Source organism: Neopelma chrysocephalum, unplaced genomic scaffold, assembly GCF_003984885.1.
Source record: "Neopelma chrysocephalum unplaced genomic scaffold, ASM398488v2 Primary Assembly neopelma1_90, whole genome shotgun sequence".
Classification (NCBI taxonomy): Eukaryota; Metazoa; Chordata; class Aves; order Passeriformes; family Pipridae; genus Neopelma; species Neopelma chrysocephalum.
This window is the reverse complement of record NW_020897752.1, coordinates 1,377,735-1,398,552: the sequence shown is the minus strand read 5'-3', so window position 1 is coordinate 1,398,552 and position 20,818 is coordinate 1,377,735. Positions and strand designations below refer to the sequence as shown.

General features: G+C 51.1%; 1 protein-coding gene across 2 annotated transcripts in view; it reads left to right on the top strand.

Annotated features, from left to right (window-relative positions):
* USP48 (ubiquitin specific peptidase 48) overlaps positions 1-20,805 on the top strand; it is a 28,941-nt gene extending 8,136 nt beyond the window's left edge. Inside the window, exons 9-22 of one of the 2 annotated variants that reach the window (XM_027693095.1) lie at positions 451-630; positions 3,366-3,491; positions 5,623-5,772; positions 8,115-8,315; positions 9,513-9,627; positions 9,756-9,886; positions 11,227-11,298; positions 14,139-14,263; positions 14,405-14,527; positions 16,355-16,416; positions 16,893-17,003; positions 17,603-17,721; positions 18,468-18,574; positions 20,321-20,805. In XM_027693095.1, the coding sequence (XP_027548896.1) occupies positions 451-630; positions 3,366-3,491; positions 5,623-5,772; positions 8,115-8,315; positions 9,513-9,627; positions 9,756-9,886; positions 11,227-11,298; positions 14,139-14,263; positions 14,405-14,527; positions 16,355-16,416; positions 16,893-17,003; positions 17,603-17,721; positions 18,468-18,574; positions 20,321-20,593 (1,895 nt within the window). In that variant the 3' untranslated portion in view covers positions 20,594-20,805. The remainder of the gene's footprint in view (positions 1-450; positions 631-3,365; positions 3,492-5,622; positions 5,773-8,114; positions 8,316-9,512; positions 9,628-9,755; positions 9,887-11,226; positions 11,299-14,138; positions 14,264-14,404; positions 14,528-16,354; positions 16,417-16,892; positions 17,004-17,602; positions 17,722-18,467; positions 18,575-20,320) is intronic. The other variant, XM_027693096.1, reaches the window with a different exon arrangement.
* Positions 20,806-20,818: the final 13 nt, after the last annotated feature.

Genomic DNA, 20,818 nt, shown 5'->3' with positions numbered 1-20,818 from the left:
GGGAAGGAATTCCTGGCTGTGAGGGTGGTGGGGCCCTGGCACAGGTTGCCCAGAGAAGCTGTGGCTGCCCCATCCCTGGAAGTGTCCAAGGCCAGGTTGGACAGGGCTTGGAGCAACCTGGGATAGGGGGAGGTGTCCCTGCCCATAGAACAAGATGGGCTTTAAAGTCTCTTCCAACTCAAGCCGTTCTGTGATTCCTGTGAATCCTCTTTTTGATGGGAAATGATGCCAAGAGCCGTTTGAAGCCTGTGTTTCAAACAACATCCTCGTTAAGTGGGTCGTGGAAGCCACAACCTACTTAGCGAGGTCCCGGGAAGCTCCACGTTGGAATGCAGCATTTGCTGCCGGGTGAAAACACGGAGCTTTGGGGCTGAAAACACAGAGCTTTGGGAAAGGGGGGGGTTGTGCTGCTGGCTCTGGAGCTGGGTGTGAGCTGCTGTGCCCTCACAGACGGGGTGTACGTGTACGAGCTGAGCGCTGTCCTCATCCACCGCGGCGTCAGCGCCTACTCCGGCCACTACATCGCCCACGTCAAGGACCCGCAGACGGGCGAGTGGTACAAGTTCAACGACGAGGACATCGAGAAGATGGAGGGCAAGAAGCTGCAGCTGGGCATCGAGGAAGATCTGGGTAAAACCTTTCAGCTGTCAGTGCCCTTTTCAAGCAACTCCTTTCCCCAAAGCCACAGATCCTGTTGCTCCCCGAAGCTCCCGCGTGCTGTTGCGGCTCCACGGCAATCCTGGGGATTGCAGCCAGATTTGTTTGGTTTCGGCCCTGCACGAGTGTTTACACCTCGTGATCAGCTCCTCTAGTATTTCTCTGGCTGCCACATGGCAGATAAGGTGCTGATAACTCCAACAGCAGCTCCTATCAGGGTGCAACAGGCGAGTGCTGCTTCCTTGGCCGGTGTTGGAACAGATAAACGGGAATACTTTCAGTTCCCTTAACTCATTAGGGTTGTATTTCCACTGAGCTGTTTGACTTAAGAGTCAGTAAAAAAACAAAATCTTGATCCAAATAACAAGCTGGAAGCTAAAACTGCCCTTTCACTCTGGTGGGTCCCTTTGGATCTCTGCAGAGGGGGTCAATCCTATAAATCACACACCTTATTCCCCCCAATAACACCCCCAAACCTTTTCCAGCCCCACCCCCCAGCCCTAAAACACACTCTCCAAGCCACAAAACTTCAAGAATTAGCACTAATTCCTGCCTGGATCTGTATTTTTAGCCTGTTTCCTGAGCTGTCTTGCTCTCCCTTTCCTCCTACCCCTGTGCCTAAAACAATAACTCAACAAAAACCTCCTGTTGACTTCTCCTTGCTGCTTTTCTGTTTTACCATTGCTGGCTCATCCTGTGCTGCTCAAATCACTGTGTTCCTGCACTGGATTTCCTGGGGATTTCTTGGAGAGCTTGGGCTGAGGCTGGACCTGCTGGTTTCTCACTCTGCAGCCAATAAATGAGAGTGTTTAATTGGCATTTTGAGGGCTGGACTGGGCAGTGGCTCAGTGTTCCACAGTGCAGGTGCTTCGTGGTGGGGGAAATGAATGAGAAATTCCACTTGCAGTGCAAGGAATCCATTCCCAGGAGTGCTGGCTCACCAGGATGCTTTGCTTTGGTTGGAATTTATGGAATGTGGCCTTTCTTTAAAGCATCCCTAAGGGAGAGGTTGAAGTTTGGTGTAACCATGAACCTCCCTCTCCCATTTCCCTGCCCTCACCTGCAGGAATGTGCCCAGAGATGGGCAACGGAGCTGGGGAAGGGTCTGGAGCATGAGGAAAGGGGTCTGGAGAACCTCTGGAGAGCAACTCAGGGAGCTGGGGGGACTCAGCCTGGAGAAAAGGAGGCTCAGGGGGGACCTTCTGGCTCTGCAACCCCCTGACAGAAGGGGGGAGCCGGAGGGGTTGGACTCTGCTCCCAGGGAACAAGGGACAGGAGGGGAGGGAACAAATTGTGCCAGGGGAGGTTTAGGTTGGATCCTGGGGACAATTCCTACATGGAAAGGATGGTCAGGCACTGGAAGGAGCTGCCCAGGGCAGTGGTGGAGTCCCCACCCCTGGGAAGAGTTCCAAAGGTGTGGAATGTGGCACCTGGGGCCAGTGCTGGGTTAATGGTTGGACTGGGTGATCTTGGAGGGCTTTTCCAGCCTGAGTGATTCCATGGTCCTGCCTGCCCCCAGCAGCTCTGTCCCGTTAATGTTTGACTCTCCCAGGCCAGGATGGAGCTGCCCAGACCTCTAGTGGTGTAAGGGAAAATTAAACCCTGAAAGGTTTGAGCAAAAGAGCTGCTCAGCCTTCGTTTTTAACCTCCCCGGAGTGGCAAAATAAGATGCAAATAAACCACTGTGGTCTCGATTTTTATAAAGTTTTATGCTTAACCACAAGTCAGTATTCTTGTTTCTTGTATTTCAATACAAGGATGTTTGGAGAGTGGAATTAAAGGGCGTTTAGAAGCCTCTCTAGGGCTGGGAGCCCAATACTTTTATCAAGTTTTGATGTTATTTGTCTGTTCCGAGCAAAACTGAGGCTTTTCTTTGTTCCAAATCCATGTAACAGCAGGAGAAGGTCAGTAACATACAGTGAAGGTCTGTGGTGGGGGGAGAGCCCTGGCCACAGATGGGAACAATTTAGAAAATCCTTGCAGAAAATGCAAGTAAATAGAGTCTGGGAAGTCCTCTGGATGGTGAGAGGAGAGGCACATGAATTTTTCCACAATTTGGGAAGAACAGACACTTGCTCTTAATATTTCAGTGGTCCATTTAGACTTTGACCTATGGAACATTGTTCCTTTAATTTTTTTTCTTTATTAAAAGTGGTCTGATTTTTGAGGCTGCAGCTGTAGAGGAGTGTTTTCCTTGCCTGAGAATCCATCTGGAAACAGCAGCTCTTGCAACACAGCTTTACATCCCCCACCAGCTGCTCCAAAACAACCCTTCCCGTGGCTGTTGGCTCCCTAAAAACTTTGCTGTGTGTGTTTTTTTTCCCCTCCACGGTCACCTGTAAATACGAATTTCTTCCCTGAGGATTTGACTCTTTTCCTTTGGAGTCAGGACACCAGAACAAGAGGCGAGAAGAGAGAAAGGATGTTTTTCCAAGAGTTGCTGTTGGCTCAGAGAGGTTCCACTGGGGAGAGAAGAAAGGCTCTTGGAGAAGGGAGGTTCAGAACAGGCTCCTAAATTTAGTGCCTTTGATTTACCCAGAGAGGCTGGAGGGATTTGGGGCTTTCTTTGGGATGCAATTTTGAGCCATGCCAAGCCCAGTGCTTGGCACGGAGGCCTGGCAGAGGGAAGCTGGCTAGGGGGCAAACTCATCCCGTGGAAGGAGGATCAGGCTGCTGTGTTGCTGAGGTTTTTCCCTTCTGTCCCACAGCGGAGCCGTCGAAATCCCAGACTCGGAAGCCCAAGTGTGGGAAGGGCACCCACTGCTCCCGGAATGCCTACATGCTGGTGTACAGGCTGCAGGCCAGGGAGAAATCCCTCACTGTCGAGGTGCCAGGTGAGTGATTTGGGAATCTGTGCCAGCCCGGGATGCTCCAGGTGGGCCCCAACATCGGGATTTTGCTCCAAGCCCCATTTTGGGGGCTGGAGTCCCTCTGCTCTAGAGCCAGGCTTGGGAGAGCTGGGGGGGTTCTGGAGAGCTGGAGAGAAGGTCCAGGGAGACCTGAGAGCCCCTTGCAGGGCCTAAAGGGGCTCCAGGAGAGCTGGAGAGGGACTTGGGACAAGGGCCTAGAGAGACAGGACAAGGGGGAATGGTTTTAAACTAAAAGAGGGGAAATTTAGGTGGGATATTGGGGATAAATTCTTCCCTTTTTCGGTGGGGAGGCCCTGGCACAGGTTGCCCAGAGAAGCTGTGGCTGCCCCATCCCTGGAAGTGTCCAAGGCCAGGTTGGACAGGGCTTGGAGCACCCTGGGCTGGTGGAAGGTGTCCCTGCCCATGGCAGGGGGTGGAACTGGATTATCTTCAAGGTCCTTCCAACCCAAACCATTCCATGATCCCATGATTTTTAACTGCTCTCCACGTGCCATGTGGCCCCTCAGTGTCATGACCAGTGTTCCCTCTGGGCTTTCCCAGCACTTAATGAATATTAACCTGCCCATCCCTCCCCTGTGCCTGCTCAGACCTCTCTGCCCTAACCAGCTGGTGGGGATGGGAAGGGGTCAGGAGGAAATCATCCCACTGGCATTTGCTGCAGGGATCCCACCGGGATTCCAGAGGCGAGGGAGAAGAGCGTGGTTGAATGTCGTGAGCAGTGCACGCTGTGTGCTGGAGGTGAATAATCCTGACAGATGTCAGGTTCCCTCTGCAACTGCTTCATCTTTGCCACATCACGAAGAAATGATGTGAAAACAAGAGGCTCCGAGCCCTGAGCGGGAATTTGGGCCGTGCTTTGGAACTGTGGGGGTGGCAGAGCTCCCTGGGGGCTTGGCCCGGAGATTTAATGATGCCTCACGTTTGCTGCTTGATTAGAAATATTAATTAGGCCCCTGGTGCTGAGGTGTGTTCCCCCTTCCTTTTCTGCAGAGGTGGTGGGTCCCTTTGGATCTCTGCAGAGGGGTTAAATCCTATAAATCAGACACCTTATTCCCCCAATAACACCCCCAAACCTTTTCCAGCCCCCCCCAGCCCTAAAACCCACCCCCCAAGCCACGAAACTTCAGGAATTAGCACAACTAATTCCTGCCTGGATCTGCATTTTCAGCCTGTTTCCTGAGTTGTCTTGCTCTCCCTTTCCTCCTACCCCTGTGCCCAAAACAATAACTCGACAAAAACCTCCCCACCCAGCTCCAAATTCCTGCGTTGCCTTTGTTTCCCGTGGAATCCTGCCAGGGAACAGGGAGCGAAGGGCAGCACTCTGAGCTTCTGTGGTTGCGGGGAGGTTTCATGCAACTGTAAATTTGAGGCATTTTGCTTTGATGCTGTTAAAAAGCGGCTTTTCCAGGACACTGGAGAGGCACAACTTGGCTCTGACCTCAAGGAGGTCAGGCTGGTTGGTTTTTAGTGCTGGGTATTCTCCCAAGGAGGATATTTTTTGCTCAAGAATTAACCTTTCTGCAGATATTTTAGCTCTTCAAAATAATTCTAAATAGGAAAAGGCCTCAGATAAGCAGAGCTTCCCCCCCCTCCTCACACCAGCCTTGGGAGGGAAGTGGTTTATCTTCTTTTTTTTTTTTTCCCTGCTGAGGTTTGGTTTTTGGGGTTTTTTCCATCCATGACAGCAAAAATTCCCATTTCCCTGGCCTTTCTGTTGGAGTGCTTATCTCCCATCTCCTGGGGGCTCTTTGCCCTTGGGTTTGCAGTGTGCTGGATCACAGGGCAGGACAGGCCTCAGGTGTATCCAGCTCTTGTTCCCACCCTGGGAACGATGGATCCTTGGCAGGACAGAGGAGCTGCCCTTAACACAGCAACCAACGCCCAGTAAATTATTTTCTTGGGTGCAAAATGTTGCTTTTAATCATCTACAACCACCAATACCGGGCGAGAGCAATGTCCACACGCCTGGGAATGGAACGTGAGGGAATTTGGAGGTTTGTTATCCCCAGATAACCCACGATAATTAACATAGCTGGCATTTTCCCCTCACATTCCTGGCTTTTTTTTTTTTCTTTTTCTTTTTCTCTCCCACCAGCTTTCCTGCAGGAGCTGGTGGAGAGGGATAACTGCAAGTTTGAGGAGTGGTGCAACGAGATGGCCGAGATGCGCAAGCAGAGCGTGGCCAGGGGGAAGATCAAACACGAGGAGGTGAAGGAGCTCTACCAAAGGTTACCCGCCGAAGCTGGTCTGTAAGACATTGTGGAGGATTTCTCTAGTAGAGCTGTTAAGATTGGTGATGATTTGTGACTAACCTTGCCCTCCCTGGAAGGCATTCCCGCAGCCCTCTGGAAGAGGAAAGCTCCGTGCATGCTTAGATTTGTTTTCCCTCGCTGCTTTTCCTGCCTTAACCTATTTTTTTCTCCTTTTTTTTTTTTTGGCCTCTGGCGTCGCTAATTCCCTCTTGCTCCTTCCCCATCAGTCAGCCTCATGCTTTGTGACTCTTTTCTTCTGCCTGCTGAGCAGCTTGTTAGGAGCAGCCAGGCAGAAGAACTTCCTGCTCCTGACTTGCCAGCTCAGGGCAGGTTTGGGAGCTGGTGATCCTGATTCAGCAGCAGGTAACTGGGAGAATGCCTGACCTCCAGCAGAAAATTAGTGGATCCATCCCTGCCAGTGCCTCAAAGCTCCATGTCTCAGCTTTGTAGTGGCTGGGGTTAATCCTTTCCTCCTGCTCCTTGTGTCTTGTCACCTCAGCACAAAGGGTTTTATTCCTTACCTTGTTTTTCCCTCCCATCTCCGTCAAAAGCATAGGGACACTTGCTCTGTCTATCCAGCATGTGGAATTTCACTATGTGCATCTCCTAAAAACTCCAGGAAAATTATAATTGAAGACTTAAAAGTGGGTTTAATTGTGTGGCCTGCTGGAGAATTTGATGTTTAGCTTTTATTGCCAGACACTCAGAGCCAGCACTGAGATTGGAGTAACCCAAAGAAAATTCCTGCTCCTGTAAATCTGCCTCTCCAGTTCAGGAATGCAGGTGTTTAACTCTGGAGCAGGAGCATGTCACAGCTCATCCTGAGTCCCCACGAGCCTGAGCAGTGTTCAGATGTCACTGTGAGATCAGAGCTGTGCTGGAGGGATCAACCTGCCCTGAGTCACCTGCCAAAAGGAGCAGCAGCACAATCCCACTGTGCCTTCCCTCAGCAGGAACAGAGTAGTTTGCTCTCGGCATTTCTAACGTGACAGAGGAATAAATCCCCAAAAAAGATGTTTTTTACAAGTGCAGGTAAAGCTGTTGTGCCTCAATTTGGAGCTGCCAGGCCCCAAAGCAGTACCCTGGGGCACCCACTGGGCACAGCCCGGGCACAGCACTCCCAGCACAGCTGGAGGCAACGTCATTCCAGCGCCGCTCCGGGACCTGGCCCTTGGAGCTGGGGGCTGTCTCTGCAGCTGTGCAGACACGTTCCCTGCCAGCTTTGTGGAGTCTGCCCCAGAAAAACGTCCTTTCTGGGGGAGGCAGCTTTCATCCCAAACTAGCAAACCCGTTCTGACAGCGCCGGAATTCTCCGGAGGTCACGGCTGCGGAGGGCGTTGCGTAAGATGAAAACACCCTGGGTTGAGGCTGTGGAGGAAAAGAGGCTTCACAGAGCTCCAGTGCAAGCTGGACACACAGTGTTTTCCTGTCTTCTGTGTTTTCCTGTCGCTTCTCTGTTGCTCCTTCCCAGGAAACATCAAGGGTTTGTGTTCAGTTGATAAATGTGACTCTCAGCTGCCTTTCCCCATGGTTTCGGAGCTGCCTTCGAGGCAGCAGAGAATGGGTTTAAAATTCCTGATTTCCTCCTAATTTCCCACTCATCCCCCAGAAGAGCTGTGGATCAATAGTGTGTCTCAGTATTGAGATACAGGGCTGTCACCCAAAACCATTTCCCTGCTCATACAGGCACTGACCTGCTCCTGAACCTTGGCTTTGTGCAGGTGCTTCTCCTTCAGCAAACAAGGGCGAACCCGCTGCTCTGCTTCAGCAAAAAATCTGAGCAAGTTTCCATTTGCACTGTAAATTTTAAAATATGGGACTGTTTCTCACCCAGAATTGTAAGAAAAACACTGGAATTTCAAGTGCTGAAAGGATGGGCTGAACACCGACCTTGATTCTTTTGTGTTGTTGCTTTTAATTTTCAAATTACCCCAATGAACTCTCTCTGTTGTAGAAAAAGCCTTTAATGTATGATCATAATTTAAATATTATATCAGTCCCTCGATGGATGATGGGAAAACCTTCCCCTTTCCTCGACTGCTCTCCAGTAATCCCCCAAAGGTTTGAAAGCACTCCCATTCCTCCTTGGAGCTGTTCCATATTGATTGCTGAATCCGAAATGACCTGAACATCTTAATATCTCATGTCTCTAAATCTATGACACCGAGATGAGAATGGGGTGGGAGAAGCTGGATCAGATGTTTGAAAACCTGTACCTCAGAGATGTAACCAACAGTGATTTCCTGTTAATTTTTAAGAGGAATTCTAAAGTACCACCTGGCGTTGGAGCTGACGCGTCCGGGCTTGTTCCTCTTTGTGGTTTCTCCCCTCCCAGGTTCCCCCTACGACTTCATCTCTCTGGAATGGCTGCAGAAATGGCTGGATGAGTCCACTCCTCCCAAACCTATCGACAACACGGCCTGCCTGTGCTCCCATGGCAAACTCCATCCCGATAAAATATCCCTGATGAAGAGGATTTCCGAATACGTGGCCGACTTCTTCTACCGGCGCTACGGGGGAGGGCCCCGGCTCAACGGTACCATCCCCTCTGGGGTGTGCTGGGCGTGTCTGAGAGCCTTCTTCTGGTCCCAACCCCATTTGGACCCCTCCTTGATCATCACAGCTTTATTTCAGTGCTTTAGTGCTGCGCTATTTCCGGGGATTTTTTTAATATCACTTAATTCTGTTAACATTCCCCAAACCCACCGAGTGGGGTTGCAGGGCCTGCTGTGTCCAGGGAGGGCTGTACCTGGAGGAATTGCTGAGGGTTGCTTAGAAAATCCCACACTTGGAAGGTTTGAAGGCGATTCTAGAAAATAAGGCTTGCACAAGGAACCCCCCCAAACTCTTGACAGTTCTTTGCTGTGCCTGCAGCACCCGCAGCTCCTGTGTGGGCAGAGTCTCAGGGAGCATTCAGGCCAAAAAAACCCCTTCCTGTCTGTCACCTCATCCAAGGAAGCACAGACCTGTTGGCCTGCATTCTCCTGCTGAAGCATCCACCACACATCCAGCTTTTTGGGGTCAGCCCAGCCCCTCCAGGCTTTGGCCACCCCTTCCTCGAGCCCCAGGCTTCATTCCTTTGAGGAAGGAGCTCAGTAACTCCCACTGAGACCAAATTAGCTCAGCTCCTACCAGGAGCTTGTAGGGAAGGAACTGCTGGTGACGCAGGCAGCCTTTGTGGGGAAAAACAGGGCAAGGTTTATTAGTCAAGTGGAAGATTTCCTGAAGGGTTGTGGGCTGAGTGTGGCTGGGAGGGAGGGATAAAAGGATGGATGGACACGCTGCTTCCCATCCCCTCTTGCTCCCAGATGAAAATACACACAATACACGCCCAGCTGTAGGATTTCCACTCCTTTGGTCCTGTGCAGCTTTGCAGGAGGGTGTTTTTTCTGGGTTTAACTGGTAAAATGCCACGATACAGGTGTTTTCCTGGCCTTTGTGTGCTGGGCTGACCTGGCTCCAAGTGCAAATGGTGGATAGCAGGACTCTGATAAGAGCTGTGGAGGGAGTGAAGCAGATTTCACCTCATTTGCAGCATTTTATGCTTATTTAAGCTTCAAATGTGGCCTGATAACCCCCAGGATCTCCTCATTTACACATGAAATCTCCCACCCTGAGGCCAGGATAGTTGGCACACACCAGTCTGAGGATGGTCAAACCGGCAATAAGACACCTGTGCAATAAATTGTGCAAGAAATAGTGTAATAAATTGTGTTTTCCCCCCCCACCCCAGTCAAAGCACTTTGCAAGGACTGCGTGGTGGAAAGGTGTCGAATCCTGCGGCTCAAAAACCAGCTGAACGAAGACTACAAAACTGTGACCAACCTACTGAAGGTCACAGTCAAGGGGTATGTCAGTGCCAAGTGCTTTTTAGAAGTGCCTCTATAGCTTTTTCCTAAAGATTTTACTGGTTGAGCTCTGAAGGAGAAGGGGGCTGTGATTTTGTGGTGATTTTCCTTGGTCTCTCTCCCTGCAGGAACGATGGGTTTTGGGTTGGAAAAGCATCTTTGAGGAGCTGGCGTCAGCTGGCTCTGGAGCAGCTGAATGAGCAAGATGAAGATGCAGAGCACAGTAACGGAAAAATGAATGGAAATGCACAAAACAAAGGTATTCCCTCCTGATTTCCTCCTAATTCCTGCTGTACTGACCCAACAGCTCTGCCTGGTCCCTCCTACAAAAGCCACATCGGGGTGTTTCTGTAGCTGTTTTGTTTCCCTTGTATGAGTAGGGAGGAGAGGATAATAAATCAAATAAACTTCCTTTTAAGGAGCTTTTTCTTTGCTAAGCTTGGAAACTGCGGGGTGATCTTCATACCTGGAGAGGGAGATGAGGGGATAAGTGGTTTTACAAAGCTGTGTGAAATTACCCCCCCAGCCACACGATGTTTTCATCCTTCTCTGAGTGAGGGAGCACAGGGGAGGAAGGAACATGAAAATTACCTTGGGGAAAGGGATGATGATGATGTTTGTTGTGAAGGTTGAGGGATGAAACAGCACAGGTGATGCAGCAGCGCTGGGAAAACACAGCCTAGGAACAAAAATCATTAATTGGACCCAATTCTGTGCCCACATCATGAGACTAAGTGGGGGGTTATTTGCCTTCTGCTCTTTAAATCTTTGGAAATTACGTTTTGGTGGCCTTTTTTGAACTGAGGGGAAGAAGCTGGTTGGAATGAAAGTGGGGATGACGGCTTGTGGCATTGATCTTGGGCTTGGAGGCTTGAGAACACCCCCCCACCCCGATAATGTCTGTAAGGTGGAGCACCCAGTGAGAAAAGGGCATTTCTGAGCTACCACTCGCATTTCCTCGGGGCTGCCTCTGATTTACAACAGGTTGCAACTCCCAGTAGTACAATTGAATTACTCACGAGCCAAGTTGCTCGTTAAGCAGCTCGTTAGAGCCTCTTACTGACACCTCATTGTCTTCCTGATGCTCCACTCAGCGGCCAAAGCTTCTGTGTGTGGAGTTATGGATTTTAACTGGAATTCAGACGTTGATTTGGGGCCTGTCAACCCCCTGCCGGCTTCCCTCTCGGTTTGTCGGGCAGCATCTGGTTTAGATCAGGAATTTTTGCCAGGAATTCTGCTGCCTTTGCTCTTACCTAGGCTTGTTTAGGTTAAACTCGGGAGATCCTTGGGAGCAGCGAACCCCCGCGGTGTTCCAGCCCTAACAAATGCATCCTTTGTAATCTCACAAAGGCTTGGCTTGTGCTCCACGCACTTCAAAGCCCTCCTACGTGGCCTGGAGGCTGTAATCCCGCCTGCCCAGAGGCCAAGACATCAGAGAACAACAAATTTCCTTCCAAATTTTCCCTTGGGTTGAGGGTTTTGCTGGAATTTGAAAGGCGACCGCGCTCCTTTCCCCCTCCCACCCTGCCATAAGATTTTTCCTTGGGAAGAGCAACTCTGTGCAATCCTCTTGTCTTACTGATTATTTTTTTCAATCAGATGAATCAAACGAAGAGAAGAGGGAGGAGGAAGAGGAGTTAAATTTTAATGAAGACATCGTTTGCCCACATGGTGAGTGTCTCCGGGGGTTGGAGCTGAATGTCTCCCTTGTGTCCCACTGCTCCACACATGAACCTCGTAGCCTTTGCTCCAACTGCAGCCAACGTGAGGAGCCACTGCAGAAATGTGCTTCATTCTCATTTTCCTGGTGGTTCTTGCACTCAGAAGTTTTACTTGCAGGCAGATCCTGTGAGGGCTCAGCCAAGCTGAGCTTCTCCCCCTCTCGCGGCATCCTGGGCAGCACCAAAGCTCTCCAGCCGCTTGGAAGCTCTGAAAGCATTAAGAGAGAAAGAGGTGGTGTAAATCACTCCAGGTGGGAGCTCCGAGGGTCCATTTAATCCTGGTTTACATTAGAACAGGAGCACTCAGCCAACACCTGGGCTGGGACCTCCGGATATCGATCTCCCAACCTGCTGAGCTTTGGTGTCTGTTTACAGAAGGTTTTGACCCCGTGTGGGTTGTTTTCCGAGTGATGCCTCATTAGCTGCATCCTTGGCTACCCTGTTGTTTAAATCTCACTTTTTAAAGCTCCTATTCCCAGACATAACTCTGTTTTACTTAAGCTCCTCTTCGTAGGCACTGATTTCCCTACTGGGGAGGCTCCATCTTATCCCTAATAAGAAAGAAAAATGCCATAAATTAGCCACACTCCTCCTGTCATCAGGGCTAATCAAGAACCTAGAGTAAGGGTGGAAAAAGCTCATTTTCGAGGCGGGTGTTTAAGCACTTTGTCACGATTTTATCTGTTACTCAGAGCCTTGAACAGCCACGTTTCCCGTTGCCTCGAGGCTGCTGCTGTTCAATAAAAGCAGGGAGTGTGGGGATAGAACATTTATGTAGCCAGACACGATAAAAAATAGGCCAATAGGCCTTTGGAAAATGTTATGGTGTTAAATTGCTGGTTGATCTGTGACTTTGGGTCAGAGCAGAATAAATAATACTGGCTAAGGGGCTGCTGGCAGGGCAGGTTTTGTTGTCTTGAGCTAACCTTTGATTATTCATGGAAAACAACCTTTCCACCTTGAAAAATTCTCTCTGGAGTGGATCAGCAAATCTGTAGTCTTGTTCCTACAGCCTTAATTTTGTGGTGGAGGAGGTTCCTGCCTCTGTGGGAGGCTCTGGAAAAGCCAGGGCTGGCTCTGGGAGGGCTGGCTGGCCTCCAGGAATGCCACCCGGGCGTTCCCTTCTTGACTCCCTTTGCATCCTTGCTGTAATTCCTCGCTCTCCAGTAGCTGCCTGATCCCAGTGAATAATTTTTTCCAGATACCAAGTTAAGCCTTTCTTTGATGTCCGTGCCCAAAACATGTCCCTGGATGGTGGGAGTGGGAAACAGGGTCAGCAGCGGTTGGGATCATCTTCCAGATGGCAAAACACTTGTTCCTGCACACCCAGAGCTGATTTTTCCTCCTCTTTTCCTCACCATATTAATCTGTTTTAATTAATCATGTGGTGTCAAGGCATTTATTTGTACAGGCTCCTCTTCTTCCCCATCCTTGGCTCTGGACAACATCCTGGTCCAACCTCCGGAGCCGCTTGGCCGTGTTGGATGAGGCCCAAGTGGCCAAGTGCTGCATCGAGGCCTGACCTTTGTTTATTAGAGGAAAAGCAGGAGGGGATGGTTGCTATTTTTTCCTCTCCAGGGCTGGCCAAATTCCAGGCTGGGCTGGAGCAAATCCGTGAGCCCGGAGGAGCTGCTTGTCATGTTAAAGAGCTACCAGAGGGTGGGGAGGAAGGAGTTTCTCTCCCTCTCCTCTCTCTGCAGCTCTCCAGGCTATAGAAAAGCAGATAATAAGGTATTGTGCCCTTTGGATACGGCAGTTGCTGTTTTCCTTCCCTCTTGCTGGTGCAATCCCCACCGAGGCAGGAACATTCCCAAATCCGGTTTGCATCCCGGTGTCGCAACGGCTGCTCCTCGTGTTTCTCCCGGGGCCTGCTCATAGCACAGTGACTTCCAGCTGCTGTCTCAGAGGGGGATGTGGTTGTGTTTTCCCCTTGGATATCATCACCCCTGCAAGGGGCAGCTGGTCGGATCCTGGAGCCTTCTCCAGTTTTCCCAAGCCTTGTTTATCCGGAGCGTGTGTTGTCATGTGTGCACGTGGTGTCCAAGAGCCTGGGTGTGTCTCCTGCTTCCATCCCTGAGATGGCAGGCACAAATGGCTCCTGCTAAACCCTTCCTGGGCTTTTTGAGCTGCCTGAGCACCGGGATAAATAATCCTGATAGCAGGATAAATAATCCTGATGGATAAATAAGTTGTCTGGGGGACAGCTGGTACATCTTGCCCGGTGTCTTCACACCCCGGTGATTCCCCAGAGCAGATTTAGGGTGCCAAATCTGCCCTTGCCACATTTTGAGGTGCTTGGATAGGGCATGTGAAGCCATCTGAGATTCTGCAGGGGGAATTTGGGGTTTCAAGGATGTGGAGACCACCTGGCTTCTGTTCCATGGGACATGGGGTTAGTCTGGGGCTTGGTGCATGGAGACACTGTGGGGGTATAGCTGGGGAGGAGGAACCAGTAGCCCTGTGCCCTCTTTGGCTTTTCCCAGCATCCCTGCTTGTGTTTGATCAGCTTGGAAATCCAAAGGACATTTTTATGAATTAATATTATTATTATTATTATTATTATTATTATTATTATTACTGGTATTAATATTTTTCCTTGTCTAAGGGAAGCAAGGCAGGAGTTGAAGGTGACTTTGTCGGCTGGGCTGGTTTTTGCTGACGTGGTTTTGGCTGCTAAACGTGTGGATCTCTTCCCCCACCTTTATTCCCTGTAATCTCTTCAATCAAGGGCTGCAAAACATCCCTGAGCATGTTGTGATCAAAGCCCTTGCCTTGATTCTGTCCCTGCAGGTGACCTGTGCATCTCCGAGAACGAGCGCAGGGTGGTTTCCAAGGAAGCCTGGGAGAAACTCAAGCAATATTTCCCAAAAGCCCCCGAATTCCCAAATAACAAAGAGTGCTGTTCCCAGTGCAAGGTATTTACTAAATATTCCCCTTTTTGTTGACTGTAAATACTGGTTGTGTTTCTGGTTTCCCTTTTGTCACGACCCTGTGCCGTGGAGGGGAATAATGGCACCTTTTAGTGCAGCTGGGATGGAATTCACTGTTTCCTGCAGATTTTGGAGCGTGAAGGGGAGGAAAACGAAGCTCTGCACAAGATGATGGCCAGTGAGCAGAAGACTTCTCTCCAGAACCTGTTCCATGACAAATGCAGGCCTTGCCTGGGCAGTTGGCCTCAGGTAGGGAAGGAGGGGAACCAGGGAATTGCAGCCGGGCTTGGGGCAGGTTTTATTGGCTTTTATCCTCTCCTTCCAGAGAAGCTGTGGCTGCCCCATCCCTGGAAGTGTTCCAGGCCGGGTTGGACAGGGCTTGGAGCAACCTGGGATAGTGGAAGGTGTCCCTGCCCATGGCAGGGGAGTGGAATGAGATCCTTAAGGTCCCTTCCAACCCAACCCACTCCGTAACTGTTCTCTCAGTCCCTGCCAGCGGAGCTCACACGTGTGCTGTGCTGAGGTGTGATTTCCCTGGATTAGCTGTGCTGGCACAGAGCCCTAAAGAGCCACAGGAATGGCTCCTGTGCCAAGGGAGCTGTGGCTGGCCCAGAATCAGCCAGATAACAGAGACAATATTGCTGCTGGGATTGTATCCGTCCCTGGAAGGATGGAAACATTGTGGCCGCGCCGGTGGAAGTGACTTTTCTACCTCCTTCCATCAGCCTTCCCAGGTTAGAGGATGCTGGAACACACCTGAGTTCTGCCCCACCACCAGCTTTGGCTGCTCCAGGTGTACTCCAGCATCCTCCTGCATCCCAGGAGCTCAGGAGGAGCTCCCCAAAATGCTGACACCCTATAAAGAGCCGCAACGGCTGTGCAAACCCTCTCCTGGCGGCTGCTCCGGGACTTTTTGGGGATTTAGGGTGGCCCAAAAGGAGTGGAACAAGCTCTTGGTTCACTTCTTGGCTCCTGGGAGTCTTGTGGTGCTGATTAATGGTTGGCTCTCCAATCCTGCCAAGGTGCTTTGGCAGGTCTCTGCCTCGGTCCCTCGCTGCTCCAGCTGGGAATAAGTACTGAGGCAATGTGGATCCATGGCTTGGAACCAAGGAGACCCAGAAGGGTTTAAAGGGAGTTTCCCTTCTGTGCTGAGCTGGAGAGCTCCAGGTCCTGCCAGGGGTGTTAAAGGCTTGTATCTGGCAGGATTTGCCTTTGGAGCTGGAGGAGGTGATGGAAAGCTGGAGCCTGTCACTGGTGGTCGGAAACAGGAACCTCTCCACCACTGGGGCTGCATCCTCCTTTCCCTTTGGATCCTCCTTTCCCTTGGAATTCCCCAAGGGAGCCTGATAAAAGAGAGCTGAGGATCTTTCCCTCAAGCTTTTGGAGTTTTCCTGATCCAAAACAGTTGAGGGGTTTGGGGAGGGAAAACAAGCAGAGTGGTTTAATCTAGAGATTAAGGGAGATTAAATATATATATTCCTCAGGTGTGCTGAGTTTTCCTGCAGAAAGATGGAGCAAGCCCTTAATTGCATGGTAGGGAAGATGGTGAGGATATAGATGATCATGGAAGTGATTTTGCCACCCAGCTCTTGGGATCTAGGTGGTTTTTTGTTCAGGAGCAAACAATTTAATGGTAAATTGAGACAAGAAGACAGGGTTTATCCCAAAAACACTGCCTTGTTGGGTGCACAGCTGGGGTTTTTTATTCCTGCTGCTGCTGGAAGGAAAAACCTGTGGATTTTGATGTTGGAAGCAAGTGATGGAGGTTGGGGTGGTCTCTGACCACGAGTACCCAGCGAGAGAAAACAGCACTTGGCCTCTCCAGGGAAATGCCCCTTTCCCGCTGGGAATTAAAGGTAATTGGATTGAAAGCTTGACTAACTTTGTAATAAACATGAGATTAGTAAAGTCAGTGCTTAGTACTTGATCCCAAATTATTTCCTTGGCTTTCCCAGCGTGCTGGGATGGAGTTGTCATGGTAAAACCGCGCCGAGGTCCGGGAGGGAGCGAGCGCTGCCGACAAACCTATTGCTGGGTTCATTAAAAAGATCCCTTTTCCTTCTCTTTTCCCCCCAGGAGACAGATGAGCTGTATATTGTTTCGCAGTTCTTTGTAGAAGAATGGAGGAAATTTGTCAGGTAATTTTGGCTGGAGGGTTTTGGTGCTTTTTATCCCATGTTTTGGGGGCTGTAGGTAACATTTTGCTTCCGAATGCCAGCACGGTTCATGGAAACAAGGAAACCGATTTTTGCAGGACTTGTGTTGGTTGTACAACACTGAATTTCCTTGTTTACCATGTGTTAACCAGATGGTCGGATTAGCTGGTAACCTGATTAGTTTTTTCATCTGTCTGGAGCTGTAGCCCAAAGGTCACCTCTCAGTCCTGTTTGCACAGGCTGGAGATGGAAATCTCCCCTGGACAGAATCGTTTTGCAGCACAGAGGAACGTGGATCTGATTTCCTCATCACTTGTAGTTAATATTCCATGTTGGAATGCCTTCTGTAAATAATTCACCTGTGATTTCTTCTTGGCTGCCTGCAGAACTGGGGGGGGTTTGGTGGGATAAGGTGGGATAAGCTGGTCCAGCTTTCCAAACCACCTTCCCTTTTGCAGGAGGCCGACACGCTGCAGCCCCGTGTCCTCCATAGCCAACAGTGTCCTGCTCTGCCCCCATGGGGGGCTCATGTTCACCTTCGCTTCCATGACCAAAGAAGACTCCAAACAGTGAGTTTCTCCCCTTCACACATTTTCCTTTCCCCAGGAGAACAGTCCAAAAGGAATATTCTTGCTGCCGAGCCGCAGCGAGACGGGGAGCGAATCCTTTCCCTCAAACTAAATCAACACCTCAGCTTTCTCAGAGCCACCTCAACCTTCCTGCCAGGCAAGACCTAAATTGTCCGAGGATGCTGGGTCAGGAAAAAAGAGCTTCCTTCAGCTTGGTTAGTTCCTGACAATAACCACCCTGGATTTGACCGGGGCGCAGGAACATCCTTCTTCCTTACAATTTGCTTTCCGTGCGCGTTCCCCCCCGGAGCGCTGCACTTGGTGCTCCGTGGCGTTGTTTCTGCAGTGATGCAGCACTGAAAGTAGAAAATCTTCCCCTCCTTCCCTCCTCCATCCCTCCCTCCGGCACGGCAGGAGCACAGCAGCGTCACTAATCACAGCCTGCCGCCAGCGGGGTGTGCGGGCCCTCCCCTGCAGCTGATTTTGGGGGGGATTTTGGCGGTTTTCTTTTGTTAAAATGCTGAAGAAGGAGGAGGGTTTTTTTGGGGGGGAGCTTGGCTTTTCCATGTCATAAATCACCTGCCTGTTCCTTTGCACAGTATAGCTCTGATATGGCCCAGCGAGTGGGAGAGGATCCAAAAGCTCTTTGTGGTGGATCACGTCATCAAGATCACCCGGACACAGGGTCCCGAGGGCACCCGCTACACCTCGGAGCCCCGTGAGTCACTCTGCTCCCTGGGCTCTGGGAATGGCTCTTGGAGGATAAGAAGTGAAGTCTGAGGGGTTTGGTGGTAAACATGGAGCTTGGCAGGTTCCCCACCTGGAGCAATGTGTCCAGCTCGGGGATCCCCAGCTCAGGAAGGACGTGGAGCTGCTGGAGCGAGTCCAGAGGAGGCCACGGAGATGCTCCAAGGGCTGGAGCCCCTCTGCTCTGGAGCCGGGCTGGGAGAGCTGGGGGGGGTCAGCTGGAGAAGAGAAGCTCCAGGGAGACCTGAGAGCCCCTTCCAGGGCCTAAAGGGGCTCCAGGAGAGCTGGAGAGGGACTTGGGACAAGGGATGGAGGGACAGGACAAGGGGGAATGGTTTTAAACTAAAAGAAGGGAAATTTAGATGGGATATTGAGATGGAATTCTTCCCTATGAGCGTGGTGAGGCCCTGGCACAGGTTGCCCAGAGAAGCTCTGGCTGCCCCATCTCTGGAAGTGTCCAAGGCCAGTTTGGACAGGGCTTGGAGCAAGTGGAAGGTGACCCTGCCCATGGGAGGGATGAGGTTTAAGGTCCTTCCCAACCCAAACCATTCAGGAATTCAATTGATCCACTCCAGGTTGGCAGTGAGAGGCACTGGGATGGAGTCTCCGAGGAGCTGAAGCAATTAAATATGGGGTTTTTTCCTTGGAAATAAGTTTATTAAACACATTAACACATTAACTATGTTTATTAACATATTAAATCTGCTTTTTTCCCAGAGCTGTGCCCGGAGTGCCGGGAAGGGCTCCTGTGCCAGCAGCAGCGGGACCTGCGCGAGTACACCCAGGCCACGGTGTACGTGCACAAAGTGGTGGATAACAAAAAGGTACCGACAGGCTCCCCCTCCATCCTGCTCAGGGAGTGCCAGGAATGCCCTGAGGGGGGGTCTCACAGCCCCCCGGGGCTGGGACCCACTGCTGGGGTCCCTGGTGCTGGGGAGGGCAGAAATCCCCCGGCTCTGTGGCTCCAGCTTTGGCCAAACCAGCACATGGAACGTTCTGGCTCTGAAAATTCAGTCTCCTTTTGCCAAACGGAATCCTTTGTGTTTTCAGGGATGCTCCCAGCTGTTTCTTCTGTCTCAGCTGTGTTCCCAGGCTCTACCTGCTCTCCTCCCCCTCCAATATTTGTCATTTCCTTTCTACTTGCTCAAGTGACATTTATCCCTGGATAGAAATAAGCTCTGGTGAGAGGCTGAACTCCGAGATGGTTTTCAGGATCCCTGGAAGCTGCAAATTATGTTTTCACTGATCTTAAGTGTCAGGATCAACTCCAGAATTGCTTTTCCAGGGACCCAAATCTGGCTCTGGTGGAACTTAGGGCTTTTTAGGAGGCAGCCAAGGCTGGTGGGCACTTGGGATCAAGACGTTCCCTGCACTTCTGCAGGGTGGGAGTGGGTTTGTTTTGGCCTTCCATTGATTTCCACCTCCCTGCCAATCCCAAGGAGGCGCTGGAGCCCAGAGAACCGCAGGGAGCCGGAGGCTGGATGGGTTCCTGCCTGGCTTGTGAGACGTGGAGCAGCAGCACGTCTGGAACCATCAGCCTGAATCCCGAGGCTGGATCCGCCTTGGCTCCGCCGCAGGAGAGGCTTGGGGGTTGTGTTTTTCTGGCACTGGCCAGGGCTGTGCTCACACGTGGGGCTGGCAAAAAAACAGGGAGCTATTCTTTGTGGAGCAGCTGGAGCTGGAGAGAGGGGGCGAGAGAGTGCCCACGAGATTCCCTCAGTAACGGGGCAGGGATGGGAAGCAGCAGGAATGCCAGCCGGGATCACTGGGAGCCACTGTGTCCTTTCTGCTGGGCTTTGCAAAGTCAGGGAGTGTTTCCCAGCCCCTCACCCCTTCTCCTCCCCCTGCTACCTCCTTGGGGTGCAAGAGGGAAGTCCCATTTGGATAAAATCGTTGTAGGATGGCACTGCTGGAATTCTGAGAGCTCTGAGGAATGTTTGTGAGCTGGGATTGCTTCAATGATTTTAAATATATTGATGGAGTTGTGAGTTCTCGGGCATCCAGGTCTCCTGAGCTCCTGCAACCCCAGCTCCAGCCACAGCATAGATGGGAATTCACATCCAGGCAAATCCATGTCTCCTGTAGTGACTTCCACAGACCTGAACGTCCCTTTTATTTATGTATTTGTGTAAATTGTTTAGGTTTCATTTACTTACACCCTGCAGCCCCATAAATAATGGTTCTGAGTCCCTCTGCAGGGAGGGACAAGTGTCTTAATTTACAGATAATATTCCTTTCTCCATGGTGAGGCTTTTGTAATGCACTTGGATCAACCAGCTACTGAGAAAGGAATCAGTCCAGGCCCCGGGAGACTTTCCCTTTGCCTGGAGAGAAGGGCAGGAAGCACCTGCAGCTCCATAGAGGGGGATTCCTGAGCCGAATCCCCCCGAGGTCCCACGCAGCTGGGGAGGGTGGAGGAGCCTTTTCAGAGCTCCTGGAGCAGCTCCCGGGGTTATTCCCGGGCTCTGTGGGTGGAGGTGGCACCAGGAAGGTCTCCAGGAGCTGATTCCATGGTGGGACAGTCCGGGTGGGTGCTGTTGGTCACAGCAGAGTGGTTTTTGTGACTCCAGGTGATGAAGGACGCGGCTCCGGAGCTGAACGTGAGCAGCTCGGAGGCTGAAGAGGAAAGGGAGGAAAACAAGCCAGAGGGGGAGCAGGACCCCGATTTTAACCAGGTAGAGATGAAAAATCCCAGCAGGTTCCTTGATTTCTGCATCATCCTCCAGAGTCAGCACGACAGGGTCACCTCCCTCCTCCTCTGGGTCCGACTGGTGGGGGACACGTGTCTCAAAGTGTCACTGGAACGGTCAGACCACACCAGTGCTGGTTTTTGGAGAGGTTAAACCTGGACAGGGACTCGTCTGCCCGTGGAAATCTGCCCCACGCTGGCATTAGGACCAGGAACTGAGGCTTGAAGGCAAATCCTTTGGTCTTCTCCACACTTGCACGTTTCAGTTGGCTTTCCAAGGGATTTTCCATCGCTTCCCGCCTTCCCTCGCATGACCAACTCTCCCCAAACATCCTCTGGGATACGGGGAACTTGTGTTTATTCCCAAATAACTTGATCT